Consider the following 22630-nt stretch of genomic DNA (forward strand, 5'->3'; position numbering starts at 1 on the left):
ATATCATGTATCTTCTTTGGAATGTGTATCTTTGTGATTTTGCAGTATTTATCTTCAATTGTTTTATGGTTATTACTCTCCCTTCCCCTCTCCAAATTGTTATGTTTGTTGTGTATACTGTTTTCTTGGCTCTGCTTGCTTCAGTTTGCATTAATTAACATATACCTTTTCATGATGCTCTAAAGTCATCACATTTTTCATTTCTTAGAGCATAACAATAGCCCATCATATTTATATAATACAGTTTGTTTAGCAGTTTGCCCAACTTGCCATCACAAAGATCACCACTATATTTTGATAGCTATGGGGTCTTCTTTTTATTAGTGGAGGATATGCTTAACAGTGCATTATCTACGGATTAAAATATATGGATAGCTTTGCCGTTTTATTTGCATAATTCCAAACTATTTTCCAGAGAAAAATGGTACTAATTCATACCCTCACTAAAAATCGATCAGCATGCTTATCTTTCCACAACTTCTACACAGACTATTTCACAATCTTTTCTTATTTTTGCCAATTTATTCAGTATGAACTAAAATTGTAACTTGCTTTGATTTGAATTTCTCTTATTATTAATGACAAATCATTTTTTCATGTGATAGTTAATTTGCAATTCTTTTCAGAATTATTTATATCCTTTGAGCATTTATCTATTAGGATAATGGTCATCCTTAGTTTTTAATAGGTTTTCTATGAATTCTTGAATACTAATTTTTGTAGCTATGAGGCTCTGTGGATAGAGTGCTGAACCTGCAGTCAGGAAGACTTGAGTTCAAATCAGGTACTCAGACAATTACTAACTATAGAACTTGGACAAGTCGCTTAACCTCAGTTTGCCTTAATCCACTGGAGAGGGAGATGACAAACTACTTCAGTATCTGCCCCCCAAAACTCCATGAATAGCACTGGCATGAGTCCATGAAGTTATGAAGAGTTGTACACTACTGAACTAAACACAACAGTAAAAAATCTTTGCTTTAGTTATTTACGTTTATTCCTGAATATTTGTTGTGGGTCCTTGGGTTCAAGATTTCTTTCTCAGTTTTAAAATAAGCTAAAATAGGCATTAACTAGAGTGTTCATAATGAAGATGATTAAGATGCTTATGCGATCAACATTCCAAAGAAAACAGAATAGTCCTTAACCTTTTTTTAACTTATTACAAAACATTATATGCTTTATTACACAAAAATAGCTTCAGTTTCTCTTAATTCTATTTTTTTCAAAACCAAAATATATAACAACATAAAATGTTGTTTACAAATCAAAAGCAACACCTTTTACTGAATAGCTTCATGATATGTGCTTATGGATACATTTGCTTAAAAAAAAAAAAATTATCCTGTGCTACAGTAGCACAATAGGATTCCTTAATCACTATACTTTATTTGTCAGATTTCTGCAGCTGGAAAACAGATTCTCAGTTATTTGTTTTAGGGATTCTTAAAATAGTGACCTGTTTGTGAAATTCTGAACAATGACTTGATTTTTTAGGTAGTTCATTTTGTTTTTGATATTCAACTTTAACTGAAATTATAGTTATTTCCCCTTAAAGCACAACTAACTTTCATTAGAATATTTTTCTTTTATTTCTGTTCACTGGAAATTTATCTACTTTAAGTATGGCAGAAATAATCCTTGTCACAGTATAGATTTGTGGCCTAAATTTTTCCTATATTGTCAGTAGCTGATCTGTTTCAAGATTTAATCTGACTTTTCAAATTAAAAGCCAAAGAAAATGAGATTTGAGATAAATTTCAATATGACAGTGGACTATTTCAGATAGTCATTTTATAGGACCCTCAATTTCCCATGTGATCTTAGCTGGTTTGTTTGTTCATCTAATTTTATAATTAAAATTTTATTATTCATTAAACATATGTATAGTAAAAACCTACAATGTGAAGGAATGAGATGCTATGAAAGATACAAAAAAAGATAAATCTTGCCATCAAAGAACTTATAGTCTAATCTTACACAATTACTGAATAACTATTAGAATGACAGAATGGGTAGGTAATACAGTAGAGCATTGGGCTTGGAATCAGAAAACTCATGAGTTGAAATCCACATTACACACTAGCTGTATGACCTTGGGCAACTTACTTAACCCTGGTTACCTCAGTTCCTCATCTGTAAAATGAATTAGAAGTCTTCCAGTATCTTTCTTTGAAAAGAAAATCCCAAATAGGTTCATAAAGAGTTGGACACAACTACTGAGCAACAACAAAAGCACTATGGACCATGCTGAGGGGAAAAACAAAAATAATTAAATTCCTAATATTATAAATTTTACAGTAGATAGGCAAAGAAGGTAAGACACATGTATGCAGCAAATGAAAATATATTTATGATAGAGAAGACAGCTCATAAGCAATACATTTCAAGTAAAACTAAAAATGCAGTTGAGACAAAAAATGCTAGAGGAGTTTTTAAAGATATTTTACTTCTGTTTGAAGAGTTATTTCTCTTATGTACTTCTACATTTCTTTCAATCAGCATCTTGAGTACTTACTTTGTTTCAGGTACTCACAATCAAGCAACTTTATAAAAGGAAAGCATATAGGTCACCTGAAACCAATATCATTCTTCATTGGTTTGATTTTGCTGTTTTCCTTCAAGACTAAAGTATCACTTTCTATATGAAACCTTTCTGGACTGTGATTAGCACAGTGCTTGACACATACTTGATAATTAAAAAATGCTTGTTGATTGTTTTCTATTATCTTCAAGAATGGTCTTCATTTACATAATTATAGTCAATGTATATTATGCTGTATATATATGTATATATCATTCCCCATATTTATGGTTGTTTTGGTTTCTTTTGAAGCAATAGTTTGAATTTTGCTGAAAAGTCCAACTCCTATTCAATAAAAATCAAAGCTTATTTTGTGGAATGTTATTTTTGGGGGGTACAATGTAATCTTTGCTTTTGTAGAATGATATTCTAATTTCCCATTTGATATCTCTTTAAGAAATATTATGCATGATCTGGCCTTATTTTGGTTAGTATGTGAAGGATTTTCTTTTTTTTTGATAGCATGACTTGATGGTATGATCAAAGTTGACCACAATACTTCTCAGTGATTCAACTTAGCTTTCTGTTGGTAGTTTGTGATGTCTTTCCATTATTCCTTTTCCTGCCAGTCAAGATAACAAACCATGTTAAGTGCTTACCATTTGCCAAGTACTATCTTAACCCTAGAAATACAATTTAAAAAGGAGGATAGTCTTGCCCTCAAGGAATTTACATTTTAATGGGGGAACACAACATGTAAAAGAAAACTGAAAAGTGAGAAAAGGGGTAGGAGAAAAGACAGTCAAATGGAGTATCATGAATTGAACTTTCAAGGTGGGGGTACAGGAAAGAATGGAGTTCCAAGGTGAGAAGGCTGCTCCCTACATGGTAGAAGAAAGAACTCTAGAGTCAAGTCAAGAGTCAAAAGCAAAGTAGAAAGAAATGCTACTTCTGGGAAATTTTCTTGTTTTTTTTTTTTGCTGAGGCAATTGAGATTAAGTGACTTGCCCAGGGTCACATAGCTAGGAAGTATTAAGTGTCTGAGATCAAATTTGAACTCAGAACACCAGCCCTGAAGGTCAGGAGGACCTATCAACTAACTGTGCCATCTGGCTGGTCCCTGTATGACTTTTTGAAGTGTGGTACTTGTAGAAAATTTTTAATCCTTATCTCTTTCCATCCTATCTTTAAAACCAAATCTCCTTGGCTTATAGAGATTTCATGTAATTTTCTAATTTTAATTTTGTCCAAATATCTGTATTTTTGGATTTCAATTCTGCCATTCTCTTCTGAGAATCTATAAAGTCAATTGTTTCATTTATTTTTATTTAGTTTCCTCCTTGAGAACTTTAATTTCTGCCCTGATTTTTAACCTTATTACATAATTGTTCTTCTGAATCATTCTGGAGGTTCTTACTCCATTTTAATTTGGGGGCCATATAGCATTTATTGTATTACTTTCTCTTTCCTAAGGGATTTTTCTTCTATCCATAGTACTTATTCATTGGCTGCTTTTCTAGTCATTTGTTTTTCTTTATTCCTTCTGCTGGTTTATAGGTGAAGTATTTCTTATAACTGACATTAATAGTAACAATCTTCCTCCTGTACTAAATGATGCTATGAGGGCCTACTGGTTTTTTTTTCCCCACACTAATGAACCCTATCCCTTTTTTCTTTTTACCATTTACATTTTTACAAATTCTGTGACCTCATCTGTTACCTGGTTGGGACATCTGGCTATATAAAAGACTCAGAGGTATTTTTAACTAGACACAATATTCTTTACTTGCTGACCTTGAAGATACTAATTCCCTCCCTAATATATAGACTGTTCTAAGTCCTGTTTTTCTGAATAATTCTTTTCCAGTTACCAAATCTCTTGGTTGAATACATGAACTTCAATTTATTCAGGAAGTGAGACCTCAGCATCTAGTGGAGAGTCTAAGAAGTAATGTTTAATACTGCTCTAGCCAAACAAAATTTGAGACAGGAAGTTACTCTTTAGGTTGTGCATGGAAAGAATTGTGCACAGTTAGATGTGGTAAGGTTGCAATATGCTTTCTGCAGTTAGTTAACTGTTCCTTTCCCCTTGTTTCAGTTATTTTAATTATATTATCTGGTGCCTTTCTTGTTTTAAGGTGATCAGAGGGAATTAAATCTAACAGCAACTTCTCACTATCTTGTTGGGGAAGCCCTCATACAAAAAATAAGCCCTAGAGTATAAGGAGTATAAGGTTTACAGACAGTAAACTCTTTGAAAATCTTCTGTTACAAACAGCTGTTCATTTTCAGAAGGAGCTTACAGGTATGGATCAAAAACAAAAATATTATTCAAAATTAATTAAATACAAATTCATTCAAAAGTATTACTAAATTTATTGAGACATTTTGGCCAAAATAGACATGGAGAGTAAATGATAAACATAGGGAATGTGATAAAAAAAAGGATAAGATTTTATAGATAACATTAAATAAAATGTTTGCTCTTTTTTCATATAATACTTCCTTAGGGTATGATTAACCTATTCTATAATATTTGTAATATGAACAATCTGTTAACTTTGTAATTCATTTCAGAAGTTCAAAAGAAATCTTTATTCAGGAGGAAAAATGACAGGGGAAGCTTTTTTGTCTGTAGTACAGAGGTATTCCAGGTGTGTACCAGAAATAGGAGACTGGCTGTGTTCTAAAGCCTCAAATCCAGGAAATTCCAGACTTCATGATTCTTATCAAAGTAATGGCCAAACTTAATAAGAAATTATATAGTAATATAATTAATAGGGACTCATAATAGATATTTATGGATTTTAAAAATGGCTGAGTAGAGGGATAAAAATAAAAGGCAAATAAGAAAAAGATTATACATGTACTTATTTTGAAATATTTTTCTTTTCTGGTGATCTAAAATACTGTGGTACTGTTTGATTTGTGTTTGTGTTATATTCTTCAGTTATGAACTGATTTTATGTTTTGCTATTATGTTCTCAGTACAAAACCTAGAACACAGTCAAGTGCTTAATAAATTTTTGATACATATAATAATAATAGTGTTGGAGAAGTTGTGAAAGAACTGGTGAACTAATACACTGTTGGTAGAGAATGTGAATTAGTTATAATCATTCTGAAAAGCAATTTGGAATTATGCAAATAAACAGATATCCATACCCTTTGGTGCAAAGACTTTACTACCAATCATATCCCTCATAGAAGGGATTGATAGATAAAAAATAAAATTTTTATATTATTTATAGATGTAGTAGTATGGTTTTTATGATAGCAAAGAATTAGAAACAAAGCAGATATCCAATGATTGGGGAAATGACTAAACAAATGGTGGTTATGAATATAATGGAATATTATCATGTAAAAAATAATGATGAATACAGAGAAGTATGAAAAGACTTAAGTAAACTGATATAAAGTGAAGTTTGTAGATCCAAGAAAACAATAAACACAATGACTACAACAACACAAAGATTAAGAAAGATACAAAACAAGTAAACGTATGCCACAAAATTACAAGATTTAAGAGAAGACATATTTCCTCACTGCTTTGCAGATAAGGGGAGTGAGGAGGTTCACTGATGTGAAACACTGCATATACATTTTCCTATATACTGCCTAGTTCTGATTTTTTTTCCTCTCTAAAAAAAAAAAAAAACTATTATAAAAGATGACTGTATAGGAAGGGCAAAGGGACAGATAGGGAAGAAAATTTAAGATTAAAAACAAAAGATACCAATAAAATTTATTTATTTAAAAATTATATACACATAAATCACACTACATATGCTATCACACACACACACAGACACACACACACACAGACACACACAGACACACACACACACACACACACACAGACACACACACACACACACACACACCCCTTAGACCTGTATGTAAACAGTGTATGGAAATGGTAAATCACTATATAGCTAAGAATAATTTAGGTAACTAAATGGTACAGTAATTAATGTGCTGGACCTGGAGTCAGGAAGACATGAATTCAAATCCAATTTTAGATAGATTTACAAGATGTGTCAAGTAACTTACTCTCTTTTTATAAAATGAAGATAAAATAGTAGTTACCTCCCAGGTTTATTATAAGGATAAAAACAGATAATATTTATGAAGTACTTTGCAAATCTATAAGTGCTATAGAAATGCTATCATTATTACTGTTTTTAACAGCAGCAGCAGTGGGAGTTGTAAACAAATACTGGTGAGGCTAGCTGCTTAAGCCTTAAAGATATTCAAAATAGAATCCACTTTCATCTTGACATGAAACAAAGGAAGTAGCATGATCCAGAAAAGAACAAGGCACTCTGGGACTTGTTTTCAAATCTCAAACTATAAGAAGCGTAGTATGTAAATTTCCCATTACTAATTGCAATTAAAAACATCTTACAATCATTACTTTATTTTCAAACATTTGTGGGTGTTAAAAATAATTTATTTAAAAAGCTGATATAACTGACAACTACTGTCTCTCAATTTGGGTTCTATGGTCAAAAGTTGTACTGCTTTGCTGATTTGGTTTCAAATAGGTTCATTAAGTGAAAAATATGTATCACAAATATATTCACCAGTTCCTGTCAACATAAGATAGTCGATCTTAATAAAAACAATGTTTTCGTACAGGCAGTCTTTGACTGATGGTGATTCAATTTCCAGTGCTCAGCCATAAATCACATCCATTGTATCAATTTACAGTACTTACTGCAGGCACGTAGCACACAAATGCACTTATATCAATCTGCTTCCTGATGTATGCCACGTAAGGCTCTCCTTGGCCCCCAGTCTCTTTCCCTGCCCTGCAGAGCCTCTCTCCCTGAGGGTCTCTTGGGTCCCAGCCAGCACCAGCACAGCCCCTCCCTGGGGGTTCTTGGGCTGTTGCTTAAGCAGAGGGAGGGAGGGGGCAAAGCAGGAATAAAAAGGAAAAGGGAGGGAGACAGAAAAAGGTATCAGACCAAAGGAGAGTGTTCTGTGAGTATAAAATGGTATCTTATATGTGTGGCTCACAAACTGTCTCTGAAAGCAACTCCAAAAAGAATTTCAAGAATACGATGAGGCACAGTTATAATATTTAAACAATTATTTAGCTTTCCAGAGGAGTAACTTGATAGCCTCATTTGTGGTCATATATTTCAGTGTGTTTAAAAATCAGTTTCATTACTATAATTATATATGGTATTAAACAAATCTTTAATATGAGTGCTAGCGAAAAAAAGGCCCCACTCAGATGATTTCCTAAATAAATTCTGATACCAAAGTTAAAATCATAGGCTGCAGATTATTATACCTATTTTTTCTTCCCTGAAGTCCTTTGAAACTTTTCTTAGAAGGAGATACTAGAGGTGGCTAAATTAGCTAGACTTCCAGATTAATCAAGGTATGACTATCAATTGAACTGAATCCCATCTAACACTTCAGAATAAGTAAAGTAGTAAGTGGATGGAGGAAGGCAGTAGAGAGTGAAAAGAGTATGGACAATTTCAGAAATACAATTTAAAAGAATGATTATGGTTCTTGGTTTAGATGTGACACTTGAAACTATGAATTTATTTTAAAAAATTAATCAGTCCTCTGGAGTCATGCTGATGTCTGAATTGATTCTATAATAATGATGACATAAAATAGCCCCAAATTCAAGACTAATGACAACCAAGCGGCAACTTTTAATTAATGGTGTTTCCCTATAAAGGCAAGATAGATTTATATGATAAAAACTTAAACAAAAAGAGAAATATCTATAGTTAATGAAATATAGTAAAAGCCACTGGACCAGTATCCAAGAGACCAGAGGTAAGTCACTTAACCTCTCTAAAGATTAAATTCTTATGAAGATACCACCAATGGCCCTGATTACCTTATGGGAACTTTAGAAATTATCTAATATAACCCATTCATTTTACAAATGATTTGAGGAGCATATAAGATTATGCATACATAGTACTTTGTGAGCACTATTCAAATATAAAGTATTATTATACTTTATACTAAAAAAATTACACTTATCTTTCATGATTTTTTTTAAAGTAACCAGTCTATTCTGTAACTATATTTGCTTATAAAAGCAATTCATCTAGTAAACATTTGTTTGTAATAAATATACTGTTACAAGCATAGAGTTTTGAAGTTATTACTTTATACTTGCCTGTTTTCTTACTGAGTTTGTATAAGAAAGTTTGTCTGGGGTCTGAATGGTCTCGACATGTCAGTTGTAATAAAGAACCTGACTTTTTCCATTTTTGCATAAACCAGAGACCTGGAGAGTTATGAATAATATATTAGTATAAATCTAAAATATAAGAATTACATCCAAAGCTACTGATAAGCACATGCTTTAGTTTTAAAAAATCCAGGAAATTGCTAGTTATTCTATTAACCTATGGAACACTTTAACATTCTTATCTTTAAAAGTCCATTAAATTAAAGGATAAAAAATTGGATTAAATAGATTAACAGAAAACCAGCTCATCATGGTAGTTATATTAGCAAGATAAAACGAAGGAAAAAATACTGAGAAGTTGGTCAGAAACCATTTGATTAGACATGGAAAGAATGAACTAAAACAGATCTCAAATACACTGGAAAATGAAAATGTGGATATATGATTTCAATCTATAGATGATGATTAGTCAAAGCATTCATTTAAGGTGACCAAGTAATCAATTTTCAGATTACTGATAATTTATTTAGATAATTTACACTCTACACTTATGCTAATTTTCTTATACATCAGTTCTCCATATTTGTATAGTTCCTTTGAAATAAATTCTCATTCATGCATGATTCTCAGATCATTGAAAATTCATTGCCATCTACTTCTTTGTCTTTATTACATTTGTCATTTTGTAGATTCTCTGCTCATCACTGTAAGAAAAAAAGATAAAACTCAAACAATTAACTTTATATCCATAAAAATTGTTGGGAAAAAGATTTATTGAAGAAACTCAAACTACTGCATCCTATTCCTCTGCATTATGATTTAGATTATGTATAGATTTTATTTTTTCCATCTTATTCTGTTTCACTGGAAACATTTAAGAGTTAACTGTAAATGTTTGCCACCAAAATTTTAAGTGAGGGAAGAAAACTGCATGGTTTGCATATCAAAGAAACAAGATAAGTAAAAAATTTGTCCATAAACAAAGATTTAATCTGAGAAATAGAAAATGACAGAAAATCCCTTCTCTCTAAAGGAATATCTGGCAAAATCAAATTCTTTAACCCTAATTTCATCCAGAAACCATTTAAAAGAATCCAATATGTCCAATTGTCATATGAAACTCTTACCTTCATTTCAATTAAAACTATTTTATTGTGAGATTAAGACTTTTATATTATGAAAAAGAATAATAATTCTGTGATTTTTAGCTGAATAAATTTATTTTTTCTATGACACACTTTTAATAAAAATATTTAGGAGAATTAGTACAATGTAACATGAAGAGTCAAATGCAAATTTTGACAAATACCAAGTGAATGTAAAAATATCTCTTTTCTCAAATGATTTTATTGGTTTATTACATATAATTTGGGGGCAAATGAAGGAACAAACAGGAAATGAGCTGGTTTTTCTGGTTTAGGCACAATGAATTCTTAATTATCAACATATGAATACTAAAAATAGCCAATTCTTTATTCAACTATCTCTCTAGTTAAAAGATTCAAAAAAATTCAGAATGACAAAATTTTTACCTGTATTCACAAGAGCACTACTGTTGTAGAGGGTACCAAGGTGTGGTCCAGATAGAGATAGAAAGGTATGAAGTTTGTTGAGGTAATATTTAAATCTAGGCCGCGTAAGCACTGAACGGATAATTAAGTTGCCCAAGGAATGTCCAATAAAGCTTAAAGAAAAAAAAAAATTACATTGTCTTCAGTTCTGTTCAATTTTAGCTGAATTTTGTTATTTCATAGATATTGAAATTGAGAGCATGAAGATTTAACTGACTTGCCTGATGCCAAAAAGTATTTGCTAATTCCTACTATCACTTCAAAGTGGTAGTGATTTAACAATAAATTAAATAAAATTTAAATAATTTTGCTCTGTGTTCTAAAGAGGGTCTGTAAATAGATGGCTTTTTAAATTAGATTTGGAATTGCCAAGAACATATTTTAAAGCTAACTCTGAGTTGAGTAGTTCATAATTTTGTCTGTGGGTGGAAAAATCAAAATAAAATAAATCTAGGCTTCCTCAGAAATTATTAAGCCACAATTGCCTATATAATAGCCAGCATGGTAAAAAGTTATGTGTGTATGAATGTTTAATGTGGAAATGTTTACCCTTCTTTCAACTTTATATCAATAATTTGTAATGTAAACACTGTTAAACAAAGCACTAGTAAAATACAAGTTAGTTTCTACAATAATGACATCAAAACATGTTTCATTTCATTACTAATTAAAATATCAGTTCAATGATTAATGTTTTAATTGTACCTATTTAACAAAATTTGATAACATTTAGGAGAATTCTTTGGGCATTTACTTTCCTTTGAAGGAAAAATACAATTTGTGGATCTCCACTGAGACAAAGACTCTATGAGAACTCGTTAATATGATAATAGATTTATTAAGTTGGTCATACTAATGTGAACACAAAATCATTTAATTAAAAGTATTATATTATAAAGTATAAAAGTATTTTATTATATAATTTAAATTACATAATTTAAAAGTAATCTAAGAAACTCTCTTTTCTCAGAGAATTAAAAATTTCCAAGGACAAAAGTAGGGATGGATAAAGTATTTATGCAAGGAATTGTCATATGCTGAAGTATTTTCCTATTAAAAGCATCATTCAGCATTTGAAAGATATTACAGTGAGAGTGTTTCAAGCTAAAGCTCCTTTACCTAAAAGTCACTGCCATCAAAATTTTGCTTTCCTTTCAACTTTAGTTATCAGATTAAGAATTTAAGAAGCTCTAATTCAGTTAGTACTCACTTAGCTAGGTATTACCTAAACTTTTTGAAGGAAAGAGTTATTTTATATGACTTGGACTTTGGAATTCATCATGAAGTTTATAAGCATGAATGTAGGTATAATGGTGGTGAATTCTGTAAGAGATGGAAGGTATGAATATATTGTGTCACAAATAGCTACATACTTCTGGAGTAGTATCAAAGCAGCAGAGCTACTTTGAGCTACAATTCTCTCTAAAAAAATGGCAATGTTTTAGGAAAAGAGATAGCTATGACCCTGAAAACCAGGTTTATCTGTGCCATCGATTGAAATTGAATGTTTGGTGAAATCCTGACATAATCTAAGGATCCCAGACATGGGATGGATACTAATAAAATTAAATTACCATTTACATTTTCTTTAGAAAGGGATTTATACTCATCTTTGTTTTCCTGACATTGACAGCATCTTTTGCTCCCTTCTATCCATCTTTTGTTCCCTTCTTTCCATTCACAAGGGCAACACTAGTTCAGCCTTTCATTAACTCTTGTCTTGAATTTCTAGTCCTTCTCTCAAATCTTTTACATAGCTACTAAATTGATGTTTTTAATATACAGACCTTATCATGTCATTTCTATGATCAATAAGTTTCAGCAGCTCCCTAATGTCTCCAGTGTAAATCAAAAATTACTTTGTTATTTAAAGTTTTTTTAGAATCAGGCTCTAACTTATCTTTTCAGTTTTACCTCACATCACTCTCCCTTTTATATTTTAACCAAACTGGTGTATTTGTTACTTTGTACATGATATTCCACCTCCCTGCTACTTTGTATACCTTCCTTTCCCCCTGCCCTAAGTATGGAATTTTTTCTCTCTCATCTCCACTTCTTGAAATCTCTAGATCTCTTCAAGTTTAAAGTTCCACCTCCTGTATAAAATTTTTCCCCAATCAGTCTAATTTGTTAGTGTGCTTGTCATAAATAATTGCATATACTTTCTACTTATTTGTATCACTACTTGGAAGTGGTTTTTTCCAATTCCCCCCAGCTGCAAGTGTCTTCCCTTCTGGGAAAGATGTCCCCTTTGTGACATCTTTAGGGCAGGGGCAATTTAAAAACAAAACAAAAAACCAACCTTTCTTTATGGCACATCGCCTCCTGTAATAGTAAACGCACATAATGTTGCTGATTCTGTGTGTGTGTATGTGTGTGTGTGTTTCTCTTTTGCATCTCTAGCTGTAAACACTCAAAATATAATCTAAGCTCCTAAGGGAGTTTTCTCTTTGAATATCTACCACAATATCATACATACAGTAAGTGTACTTAGTGACTTGAACTGAATTGAAACTAGCTGGTTAGAAACAGTTAGCTTCTCCTTTCTTCATATCTTTTGAGGCAGAGATATTTATCGTTTTGTTTAGAACCTGCTGTGTTAGAACAAAAGTCCTGTATAAAAACAAATAATTATCTATATTAACAACAAACAATTCTTCTTTTGAAGGAGAATTGATGATACTGAAAAAATTAAATCCAGTAGAACAACTATCAGCCATGAAAACTGGATGCTTTAATTTTCTTTCTCCTGTCTCCTGTCTTCTTGTTTGTATGCACTTGCTATTGAACTGTTTTTATGGCATTTTAATCTACTCTGAAATAGTTTAGTTTCATTTCTAAGCACGGTTTTTCTATATTATAGTTAAGGACAAAGTTATTATGAAACTGATGTTTTTATATAATTTGTAAAAAATATTAAACAAGTAAGCACAATTTTAGTTACCTGATTTTTGAAATTGTTAAACTATAAATCTGAATATACTGTATTATCTCATCAAGAAGACGATCAGTCATGCTATCGAAATCAGCAAAGGTGTCATTCTAAAGAAAAGCAAAATGTATAAATCAATTATATGTACAACTTTAAATAATTTAAAATATATTACCACTTCTAGCTAAATATTAATATTAATCTTAATGTATACATTAAAACCTGGCCTTTCTTTGCTTCAATGTTTTTGTTGAAGAAAGCACTAATGAATTTACATTATGGCCCAGTTAGTAAGATTGGTTTTTGGCGAAACCATACCATGAGATCAGAAGACTGAGGGAAGGGATTTAAGATATTTTCTTGTCCAACCATTTCATTTTATAACTGAGAAAACTGAAGACCAAAGAGGTTAAGCTCTGACATCACAAAAATAATAAGCAGCAAAACCAGGATTTGAAACCTAGTCCTCTGACTCAAATGCAATGCTCTTTAGTATTCTCTTTTAACATTATTTAACAACCCTCATTCCATTTCCAAAAAACACAAAAACAAAAAAACTTTTTTTGGGGGGAAGAGACATTCCACTTAAAGGAAAAGCAAAAAAAGTTCACATAAGAAGTCAGAATTACAAATTTAATTAATGAGTCCCATCTGTATATAAACTCTAGAAACATAAGCAGAATACTTTGAAATATAAATATACAAAAGTCAAAAATAAAAAAATTACTTCATACTTATTCTTTATTTCATGAAATTTAAGAAAAGATTTTTCAAATAGATAGAAATGAAGTTATAAAAGAAACACTTTTAATATGATTTCCTATAAAAAGGTCACATCATACCTGATTCCTCTCAGACATAAGAAAATCTATTCGTCCTCCAGGAAGTCCAAGTTCAATATATGTTTTAACTAACCTAAGGTCTGCACTGTTACCTAAAAAAAAAAAAAAAAAAAAAATCAAGTTTAAAGAAGCAGTGGAAATATAAAGCACAGTATTCCTGTATTTTTCTAGTTTATGAAAGTAATTTTATGGCCTGTGTTGAGCAGTGAGCAGACTGTTATCTGAAGTATCCTCAACTTTTAAAACTTCAAAATTGACATCCCAAATTCAGCTGATGCCCATCAACAGTAAGCAAATGAGTAGTTTTGAGTTATACTATAATGGCATCATTCTCAACTTAATGGTGTATTCCCTTAGCTATTCCTACTTGTCTGTCTGGGTAGCATGTAATACATCAAAATTGTGTTTTGTAGCTATTGTTGGTTATAGATAGCAAGTCAGCTGGATTTGAACTTTAACTATTCTAGATCATCATTAACAACTTCATAATACTTATTGGAGCTAGTCTTAGCTATGGGCACCTTCCTTTTGGAAGTGAGGTGAAGTAATGACAGAAGTAGCCCGGAATAGTACAAAGAGTTTTAGGTTTTGAGTCAGAAGTTCTGAGTACAAAAGGATTTGTACTTAGTAAGCAAGCTCCCATCCTCACAGCCTCAGTTTCTCCATCTACAAAATGGGAATAATAGCTATACCTCCATCACTAGGTTGTTGTAAGGATCAAGTAAGAAGTATGTGTAAGGCATGTTACAAACTTTAAAGTATCATGTAAGTGGAAGCTCTGATTATTCTTTCCAAAAGAAAATTTTAAAAGAACATACTTTCATTATTAGCAGGCTTATTTTAGAAAGATTTGAAGAGGCATGAACTGATGCTAAATGAAGTAAGTAGAACCAAGAGAACATTGTACCCAGCAACAAGATTATACAATGATCAACTCTGAAGGACATGGCTTTTTTCAACAATGAGGTGATACAAAGCAATTCCAATAGACTTGTGATAGAAAGAGCCATCCACACCCAGAGAGAGAGAACTATGGAGACTGAATATGAATCACAACATAGTATTTTCACCTTTTTTTGTTGTTGTTTGCTTGTTTTTTTTTCTCTTTTTTCCCCCTTTTGATCTGATTTTTCTTTGTACCATGATAAATGTGGAAATATGTTTAGAAGCATTGCACATGTATTGGTTTGCTTGCTAACTATATATGTAAATATGGTATAATTATACATAACTATGTTTGCTTGCTATCTAGGGAAGGGGAGAAGGAAGAAAAACTGGAACATAGGATTTTGCAGGGGTAAAATGGTGAAAACTCTACACATATTTTGAAAAATAAAAAGTTATGATTATATTAAAAAAAACATACTTTCAGATTTTAGGATATATTGATAGAAAAGCTCATGTGTTTAAACTATGTTCCATAAAGCAGAAGAGCTGTTCCACCTAAGGTCAAAACTAAATATATTATTATTATTTTTTTATTATAGCTTTTTATTTACAAGATATATGCAGGGGTAATTCTTCAGCATTGACAATTGCAAAACCTTTTGTTCCAATTTTCCCCTTCCTTCCCTCTATCCTCTCCCCCAGATGGCAGGTTGACCAATGTTAAATAAAAATGAAATATTTTGGTTCTGTGGCCATTAGAAATATCATGCAACTTCCCAAATTTCTAACTTTTTTATCTCACATCCTTCTCTTTAATTCTGATGTCAGCTTATCACCTATCTGGAGTGTTGGTCTAAGATACTAATGAACCAAATCTATGAAATGTCTTTTTAATTGTATAATTAGACCAAATCTACATAAGAGTTGAAACAGCATCCATAACTTCAATTTATGAAAATTATGAATATATGCTATTTTCTCCATTTCAAAAAAGTCTTCAGGCCCATATGTGCAAAAAGCTGGTTCCTGCTATTGTTGCTGCAGTTTGTCCTTCATTTTCAAAAAGGACCAATGACAACATGAGGTGATGTCTTGAATGCAAATTGGATTTAACTGAGACAGAGTTGCACAAAGTTGTCAGCCTCACTCTCTTTTCCAGTAATAGAATTTCAGTGGCAAGAGAAAAATCAAGACAATTGGCAATAGCTTGGAATGCACTGTGATAAGCTTGACATTAAGACATATAACAATATCTAGTAAACAAAGTTCAGTTTTAGTAATTTTAAAAGCTTTAATACCAAACAGGGTTGAGGTTGTTTCTTTCTTCTCTCTCTCTCTCTCTTTTTTTTTTTTTTTTTTTTTGGGGGGGGGAAATTTATAGGTAGAAAGTCAAGTTCCTTACTTCTAATCCAAGAGATCAGCCATATGGTATAAATTAAAGTTTTTACCATTTTAAGAAATGCAAAAAAATAAACTTGAAAAAAAATAATAAAGGAAACTTATAGTGCATCCTTTTATAAAATGAAAAATTATTTTGTAATATGAATAATTCCCTAATTGATCTATTTTATAAGTCTTACTGATGCCTTCCAAACATTTCTTTTGGATAATGTTCCCTTAGCTTATTAATTCAAATATTTGATCGCAAATTATTAGCTGAAGGAAATAGCACATATTTATCATGGGAACTGAGGCGCACCTTCAAAGAACAGAGCTTTGGATTTACTTAATTAAATGGAAAAAAAAAAGAAATTTTAAGTACTTTCTAGTGCAGTAACATTCCACTTATCTTGAGATCAGATTTTTAGCAATCATGAGGTAACAGAAGCTGAAAGATCAAACCATTTCAATAATTACTAAAAAAGATACCATAAGAAAAGTATTATTTAGAAAGACCTCTTAAGTTCATCACAAAGCACTAGTCCTTATGCTTTTATTTAAGAGCCTGGCTGCTAGCTTTAACTTACAATTCTTTTCTTGAAAAGTAACTTTTATTGATATATCTTTTGTTTTATTGTCTCATTTTCTATCACAGACATTACTAGATATATGTCCCTCTTCCTCATCATTGAATCTTGATCTTGTAATAAAGAAAAGCAATTTTAAAAAAATTTACAGGGCTAAATTTATTGATATAAATGGACCTTTGAACCTGAGTGACTGAGCAATGCATTTCTTTGCCCTGTGGCACTTAAGGGTCTCTGGTATGTTTGCAGGGTTTTCTGGAAAAAGGCAAATTGCTTGTCTTGTTGTGTCTTTGCCTGCTTCAAATAACTCCCATTTCTATAACTTTTTAATAGTTTGTAAAGTGCTTAAGAAAAACAATTTAACAAAATCAGTGGGCATAATGTCCATGTTTGACAGTATAGATGATATCTGTTCCCACAGTTCCACTCCTCTCTAACAAGTTTTGTTTTAGGGGCAGCTATGTGGCACAGTGGATAGAGCACCAGTTCTGAAATAAGGAGGACCTGAGTTCAAATCTGGGTCTCAGATACATAACACTTCCTAGCTGTGTGACCCTTGGCAAGTCACTTAAACCCAATTGCCTCAGCAAAACAAAACAAAACAAAACAAAAAACACACCAAGTTTTGTTTTATCTTCTAGGACCAATACTGGTCCATTAAATTAATCAATATTTAATTATGTATGGTTATCTAGTTTCTTATATCACAATAAATTAGAAAAAGCACATTTGAAAATGGTTGGGTCTGTTACAAGCAGCTTATTGACTACAGAAGGTGAAAGTTGACATAGGAAGTGATGGTTAAGACATAAGTAAATAAATAAATAATTTAAAAATGGGTGCAGAAATTATTTTTCTAATATAGGCCAGTTAAAAATAGAAAGTTAATAATGTTGATTGAGTTATCAAAAATAAACAAATTAATTATCCTTTGTTAAAAAGCAAAGAAATAGCCTGAGCAAGATGCTAATCCAAAATGACTAAAACTGGATTGGTAAAATATAAGCTATTTTCAAAATTAACTTAATAATGCTTTTTTGATAGCACTTCAAAGGTTTATAAAGCATTTCACATGTTATCACCTTTGACTTAACAATAACCCTGTGAGACAGGTGCTATTATTATCCCCACTCTAAGACTGGGATAACTTATATGACCTGCTCAAGGTCACATACTTAGTAGGTGCTGAGGAAGGCTTGAATTCGAGTTTTCTTCCTAACCCCAAGCTCAGTATTTATACCTACTTTGCTCTCTAACTGCTAATGCTTTTTTTTTCCTCCCCCACAAATCCCTTTCCAATGACATCCAATCACAGTGATAAAAATGGTTAAGTATGCTTTTATCAGGTTGAAAAGATGTCAATATTATATTTGCTTAAGCAATTTAAAAATCTTTTTGTTCAAATCCAGAGTGCAAATAATACAAGAAGATTATCATTATCATCATCATCATCAATGGGACTAAATATTTTTATCAAATGTTATGGTTGCACATACCATCTAAACCATGGACACAGACAACGAGATGTATTCCATCTTCTGAACCATCATCCTCTTCCACGCTGAAATAAGGTATTGAGGAAGCCAGCTGAAGAACATCACTGTACATAAATCCAGGTAGTTTAAGTTGTCTTAATTCTTCCTTTGCCTGAAGAAAACTGAAGCAAAATATATGAACTAATTTCTAATAATAATGTATTATATTTTTAGCATACACTGGGTTTACAGAATAACAAAGTAAATCTAGAATTTAAGAAAATAATGAAATTATATATTATTATTAAGTTCCAAATATTTTCCTTTTCTTTCTGGAAAATTCTAATTTTAATCAATACAGTGAATGAAAATGGGAAATTACTTCCCCTGAGGCTGGGGTTGTGACTTTCCCAGGGTCACACAGCTAAGAAGTGTTAAGTGTCTGAGACCAGATTTGAACTCAGGTCCTCCTGACTTCAGGGCTGGTGCTCTATCCACTGCACTACTATCTTTATTTTAGAGGAAGGTAGGTAACACAGGACTTGGAATGTGAAAAATCTAAGTTAAAATTTAATTTCAGATACTAGATTGTGTGACTCTTAAGCAAGTTATTTAATTCATGTCTGTTTCACTTTCCCCCTTGGAGTTAACAAGCATCTACTTCCCAAGGCTGCTGAGAAGAAAAAAATGAGATGATTTATAGAGATGTGCAAACCTTAAAGTGCTATCTATATAAATGCTGCTACTTGTTATTATTCAAGATGTTTTTGATGATGGAATAATAGCTAAATGTTACTAATGCAAAAAAAAAAAAAAGAAAAAAATTAGCTCATCTAGGAACATAGTTAAAGTAAATGTTTTACTTTAACTGCTGGCCTTGTCCTGGTCTTGAATTTGCAAATTTTATCATTATATGTTGTCATGAATGTTCTATTTGTCGTCTTAATCCTCCTTCCAAGTTTTTCTTAATCAATTTTATAAGTTAGAGGACTAGTATTCACACAATGACAAACTTATATAGTTCTATATACTCTGTAACCTTGGAACTTCCTAGTCATTTCCTTGTTACTACAATGGGGGACAATTTCCATAATCCTTAGTTCTGTTCAGAATACCTGATTTCTCTCTAGAGTAAAAGAGAAAAAGGCTGCTAGTTTTATACAGAAAAAATATAGTTTTAAACAACAATGCAATCCATAAAATGACCAGTGGAACATTTATTCTTAGGAATGGTTTGAGTATATCAATAGAATAATAATTAATGACTGTGAGAACAACAGATGTGCCTCTTAAGAGACATATTATATACTCACCTCGATCTTTCAGAAGGCTACATGAGGAAATGTTTTAAAATTATTTTTATATTACACAAATTAAGAGTATAAAAGATGTCTTCATTCCTTCAGTACAATTTGTGGTATTCCCCCAGTATTTAGTAACATTTTCTACTTTCCAGTATTTAAACCATTATACTTTTATGTTTTATTGTCAACTTATTTTTCTTCTCTAAAGACAAAATTTTTAAAATCACATTTAGGTCTGCTGGCCATTTCTGGAAGTACATCTACTGTTAGGAGAAACATGTTAATATTCTAAGATTGGAAAGTGAATTCTTTCTAAGTCTAAGAAGAGGTAACTGATTAATGCATGAGAATTGTCAATAGTTCAAATATTCATCAACTAATTTAATTCAATAAGCACTATTAAATGCATAATGACTATGATTTCTAATTTTTTTCCTTCAATAGTTCACATTTAAGTAGCTCCATAAAGGTATTTAATTTAAAGAAATATACTACTGGTCTATTACTTACGCTTGTATTTGAGGTTTGGGTGAATTTTCATACCACGAAATTGATGAAGTAGAGCTGTATGAAGTGCTGCTTGGTTGTTTCGTGATTGTGTCAAATTTGTTTTTAGAAGAACACTTAACACTACAAGGAGACTCTCTTGGTGCAGATGGGAAAGACAAACAACCAGGAGTACACACAGTAGGCATATTTATAACATCCCTCAGATATTCACTGTTTATTCTTTCAGCTTGGAGAAATTTCTCTTCTGCTAGCCCATGATTGTTCTCTAAGTGAGCACTTATTGCTCTATCCAAAACTGAGTCTGTTTCCTCATAATACCCATTTTGAATCATTTCTTGATCCTGCTCTTCCTCCTCTTCCTCTTGTTGAGGATTAATCATGTCTTTTTCAGAAATTTCCTTCTGAGGGCTATCTGGATTGCTGTGGCCAATAGCACATGTATCAGAAATATCCGTACTACTTTGAGAACCAAAATAATTCTCCACAAGCCCTTGTTTTACCATATCAGTACTGCTGGCTGATGAAAAGTCATTTGTACCTGTGTGAGTTTCCTTTTTAACTACTGGTAATTCTGCAACCATTTGTTTGAAGTCTAATTTTTCTTCATGAGGTCTACCTTCACTAAACTCTGCATTATTAGAAACAGAACCTGTAACACCACAAGTGGCTCCCATATAAATAAGTTCTGAATTTAGTGTAGTCACTTTCTCTGTAGAGATAAAAGGTTCATTAGGACTTTGAGAGTTCTTACCCACCATGTTAAAGTTTTTCTGTGAACTGTGGCTACTAGAGGTATCTTCAACTGAAGCAACCACTTGAAATGAATCTCTTATATTTGAATATAAGGAATTTAAAGCTATAGGTTCAGTGTATGGAAGTCCTGAAAATACAACATTCTGCTGCTGCAAAATAACACTTGACTTTTTGTCATCATCATATTTTGGCAAATCAATCATTCCTAAATTTAACACAGTTTTACTATCACTTAGATGGCACTCAGGTACAACAGATCTCTTAGAATTTTCATCAGGTGAGAATTCATCATCATCTGAAGGTAAAGAATTTATGGATGTCAAGGATGACTGTATTTCACTTAAAGCACTTGTACTCTCTGTACAATGGCTTTCTAATGAAATTTGTATATTAGAATCTGGTTTTAGTAAAAGCTGAGGATACATTCTTTCATTATTAGCACCTTTTTCTTGTATGGTTTCAAATATTACATCAGGGTTTGGATGTGTTGCAAAAGAACTTGGTTCACTCTCAACACCTGAATCTGAAAATCTAGAGGAGGCATATGTGACATTAACATCTGGTAACTTAATTGTATCTGTACTTACTACAACATGATATTCTCTTGCAGAAAGGCCAGATGGATTACTTTTTAATTTACTTAAAGAATCTCCAATACATCGGCACCTTGTTTCTCGTACAATTTCCTTTTCAGAAACTAATCTTTCTTCTACAGATTTAAATTTATCACTAGTTTCTATAGACTGAAAGTTGGGTAACTGAGAATTATTTAAAAATATTTCATCTTGCTGAGATTCTGTCCATAGCCCTACTGTGACAGTTACTTTCTCTCCCCTGAAAGGATCTTTACTACTTGGTTTTACTTCAATTGTCCTAACTCCTGTTGATTCAGTTGTTTGATGATCATGGCAAACGTCCGATGGCCTTCCAGATGCCAGATTGTGATCCACTTGGGTAATGTCATTATCGTCCTGGGAGATACCAAGTTTACCTGAAATGGACAAATTTGCACAAAGATTTAGGCTGCCAAAGTTCAAAGGGGAAAATTGGTTTGGCTGTATATTTTCAATTTTTGTAGGCTTTTGTTCAGTTCTGTCTGTGTCAGCTGGCAAAAAGCCAACTTCTTTTTGACTTGTCTGTCTGGTGCAGGTCTTTGTCTCATAATTAAATCCCCTGATTGTGGGATCCAGACCTTCCTTTTGGCTATGTGAAGGCTTGCCTTCAGAGCATTTAAAGAGGTCCTCTGATGCTGTATTTTTCAAACATTTGTAGCCTACTAAAACCACAGAGTCCTTAGAGTTTTGTTTTATTACTCTTTTGGTGTTTTCAGTTTTCATAGTTCTCATCAGTTTAGTAACCTTAACCTTGGATTTATTTGAATCTTCATTTTTTCCTTTTAGAGACTTTGTGAGCTGCTTTTCACCTTCTGTATACAATATATTGGAGGCATCAGCAGGTCTGATTTTCAATTCTGGGCTAGAAAGTCCAGTTACAGGGCTTTCTTCAGTCTCATATTTATCCATTCTATTGGACTCTGATCTCTGAAGATTCTGAATTCCCATCCAGGGTGCATCTAAGTCTTTTATCCAAAGAAAAAAAGATTCAGGTTTAAAACAAGATAAGAGAACTCAAATGATTAAGATGTTTTTTTTTTTTTTCTGCACATAAATTTCAAATATCCTCAAAATA

General features: G+C 31.9%; 1 protein-coding gene across 5 annotated transcripts in view; it reads right to left on the minus strand.

Moving 5' to 3' along the window:
• FAM135A (family with sequence similarity 135 member A) overlaps positions 1 to 22630 on the minus strand; it is a 110657-nt gene that overhangs the window by 9056 nt on the left and 78971 nt on the right. For 2 of the 5 annotated variants that reach the window (XM_074310571.1, XM_074310570.1), the window contains 6 exons: positions 20189 to 21932; positions 18396 to 18556; positions 14045 to 14136; positions 13215 to 13312; positions 10232 to 10383; positions 8685 to 8795 (listed from right to left, as the gene is read on the minus strand). In XM_074310571.1, the coding sequence (XP_074166672.1) occupies positions 8685 to 8795; positions 10232 to 10383; positions 13215 to 13312; positions 14045 to 14136; positions 18396 to 18556; positions 20189 to 21932 (2358 nt within the window). Of the gene's footprint in view, positions 1 to 8684; positions 8796 to 10231; positions 10384 to 13214; positions 13313 to 14044; positions 14137 to 18395; positions 18557 to 20068; positions 22521 to 22630 lie in introns of those variants that run through there. The other 3 variants (XM_074310569.1, XM_074310568.1, XM_074310573.1) reach the window with 2 other exon arrangements.

The sequence above is a fragment of the Sminthopsis crassicaudata genome, chromosome 4 (assembly GCF_048593235.1).
Source record: "Sminthopsis crassicaudata isolate SCR6 chromosome 4, ASM4859323v1, whole genome shotgun sequence".
NCBI lineage: Eukaryota > Metazoa > Chordata > Mammalia > Dasyuromorphia > Dasyuridae > Sminthopsis > Sminthopsis crassicaudata.